This window comes from Phaethon lepturus, unplaced genomic scaffold (genome assembly GCF_000687285.1).
Source record: "Phaethon lepturus isolate BGI_N335 unplaced genomic scaffold, ASM68728v1 scaffold32563, whole genome shotgun sequence".
In the NCBI taxonomy this organism is placed as follows: Eukaryota; Metazoa; Chordata; class Aves; order Phaethontiformes; family Phaethontidae; genus Phaethon; species Phaethon lepturus.
In genome coordinates, this window is record NW_010528895.1 from 1 (window position 1) to 2,516 (window position 2,516).

The 2,516-nt window shown below is 56.0% G+C and overlaps 1 protein-coding gene across 1 annotated transcript in view; it reads left to right on the forward strand.

The window, feature by feature from the left end:
• The first annotated feature begins 85 nt into the window (after positions 1 to 85).
• Positions 86 to 2,516, forward strand: part of KLHDC8A (kelch domain containing 8A) — a 4,590-nt gene continuing 2,159 nt past the window's right edge. The window contains exons 1-2 of the mRNA XM_010283796.1: positions 86 to 490; positions 2,080 to 2,244. Coding sequence (XP_010282098.1) covers positions 115 to 490; positions 2,080 to 2,244 — 541 coding nt within the window. The 5' untranslated portion in view covers positions 86 to 114. The remainder of the gene's footprint in view (positions 491 to 2,079; positions 2,245 to 2,516) is intronic.

Consider the following 2,516-nt stretch of genomic DNA (forward strand, 5'->3'; position numbering starts at 1 on the left):
TTGCGCTTCATGTTTCTCTGTGGCTTTTCCCTGGCACTTCTCTGCTCTGTTTTGCAGCGTAGCTGGCCCCCTCCCGTGGGCAGGGACCCATGCTGCCTCGCCCCACCAGCCACCATGGAGCCAGCTAACACCAAAGATTTCCAGTGGAAGACCCTCGCCCCGCTCCCGAGCCGCAGGGTCTACTCGACCTTGGTGGAAACCGGCGGGCAGGTGTTTGCCATCGGGGGGTGCGATGACAATGGGGTCCCCATGGACTGCTTCGAGGTCTACTCCCCCGAGGCCGACCAGTGGACCTCACTGCCCCCCATGCCCACGGCCCGGGCGGGGGTGGCGGTGGCCACTTTGGGCAAGCGGATCATGGTGATAGGAGGGGTCGGAGTGAATCAAATGCCGCTGAAGATAGTGGAGATGTACAACATAGATGAGGGCAAGTGGAAGAAGAGGAACTCGCTGAGAGAGGCAGCCATGGGCATCTCGGTGACAGCAAAAGGCAAGGAGCGTCCAGTCCTTCCAGGGCAGGGTGGGATGCCTGCGGGGTGATGGGATGGGGAGGGTTAGCATCGGTTGATGCATCAGGCACAAAAACTTTCTGGGCACAGGGTTATGTTGTTCTCCCAAATCTTTTCCATGCTTCTAGAGGTTAAGCCCTGTGTATTTGTCATATCCCACTTCCTAAAGACGACTGTTCTGTAGGCGGCTGAAAGCAGATGAACCCAGGGTTGCTCTGTCAGCCCTGGAGCCACAATGGCTGTGGCTGTGCTGCTACCTGGGGATGTTTTGGAGAGGTCCAAGCTCCAGGGTCTCAAACCAAACTTCTCCAGGGTTTTGTAGCAAATTCTGGTCCTTGTGTGCTGCAGATCCTGGAAAAATAGGAATGGTACTGCTGGCTTGAGTGTAGCCAGGCTGGGAGTACGCCGGCTGAGCCGCAGAGCCAGGAGTGAAGGTCTCAGAGCTGCAGAACAGCTTTGGCTTGAAGAGGCATCTCTGGTCCAAACCCAGAACCAGCCACGAGAGAGTTGGCTTCATGGTCATGGGCACAAATCACTATGCCAGGAGGGAGAGCGGTTGGCCTCATGGGGGGGGCTCCCATGAAGCTCCCCTCCGTAAGCTTAACCACTGCCTTAAGTGGGGCTTGTTAAATGCCTGTGAGGCTCTGCCTTATCAGCCCATCTCATTTTTTAATTCTCTAAGCAGAGATGTGGAGCATTGATTTCCTTTAGCATGTTCTGCCGTGCTTTGAAGAGCCTGGGGCTGGGAGTTGTGTTCCCGATCAGCACGCCTGAGGTCAGCCAGCTTCCCACCGTGCCTGGGATTACGAACCTAATCTCCAGGCAGCTTCTTTGAAAGCTGCTTGGTTTGTTTGCTTAAGTGGGTTTAAAAGCTACCATCAAGGAATGTTTAAAAATAATGTTTACCATCCTGGAGATGATTTTTTCTCTGAGTATAAGCTTGCCTGACTGATACGGCGGGGTCAATTTAGTTTGAGAGGCCAGGAACAAAAATAGCTGCCCAAATCCTTGCAGTGTGCAAGCTGCTCTCCGCTTTTTCAGCTGCCTTGTAAGGCTGCCTGCAAGAGCAAGGATGCTGTCGCTGCTCTCATGAATCTTGTCTGTGGGGTGAAGCACTTGTTGAAGGAGATTGTGGGTGCTGTGACAGGTAGGATTTTGTTTTGCAGAGCCAGGTTTGTGCTGTTAGCTAGAGATGGATGTAGCTGATATGGGTTTGGTGAGGAACAAGCAGCCTCAGTGCCTCGTCTTGGCTCTGGGACCTCTGGTCTGGGTCGCAGACCCTGTGCCAGACCTCACTGGGGCAACGCAGGAGCTGAGCTGAGGAGCTGCAGCCCCGGGACGGGCAGCGGGGCTGGGGGAAGAGCATCGGCGCTGCTGCAGGGACCGGGAGGTTGGCGCATTCCCCTCTGCCCCATGGGGATGGGAGCTGGGGTCGTACACAGGGACTCGGGTAGGAGCCAACAGTTCTGGTCCACATCGTATGACAGCAACGTGTGTTTTTGCAGGGGGTTATTTCTGACACTCTCCTATAGTAATTTTGTGGGGTGTTTTGCTTCTTGACCCTGTCCAGACTACAGAGTCTATGCGGCTGGTGGGATGGGATCTGACCTGCGGCCGCACAACTACCTGCAACACTACGACATGCTCAAGGACATCTGGGTGTCGCTGGCGGCCATGCCCACACCCAGGTACGCTGCCACATCCTTCCTGCGAGGCACCAAGATCTACGTGCTGGGTAAGAAGCAGTCCTGCCTCCTCCTCCTCGGGCACCGCTGGGCAGCAGCAGCTTTGATCTGAGCACTGAGAAACTTCCCTGGAAGAGCCTTTGGGGAACGCTCCTCCCCGCCCCTGCCTGCTTTCTCATGCATTCAGAAACACCAAGCTTGCAGCTGTAGGTTTTGAGTGGGGCTGGCATTGGGTTTGCATTCACACCTCCATAGCAAGCACCTGCGGGAGCCCCTGCTCCCTCCGGCACCCCGGAGCTCGCGGGTCTCGCGGGAGCGTTTG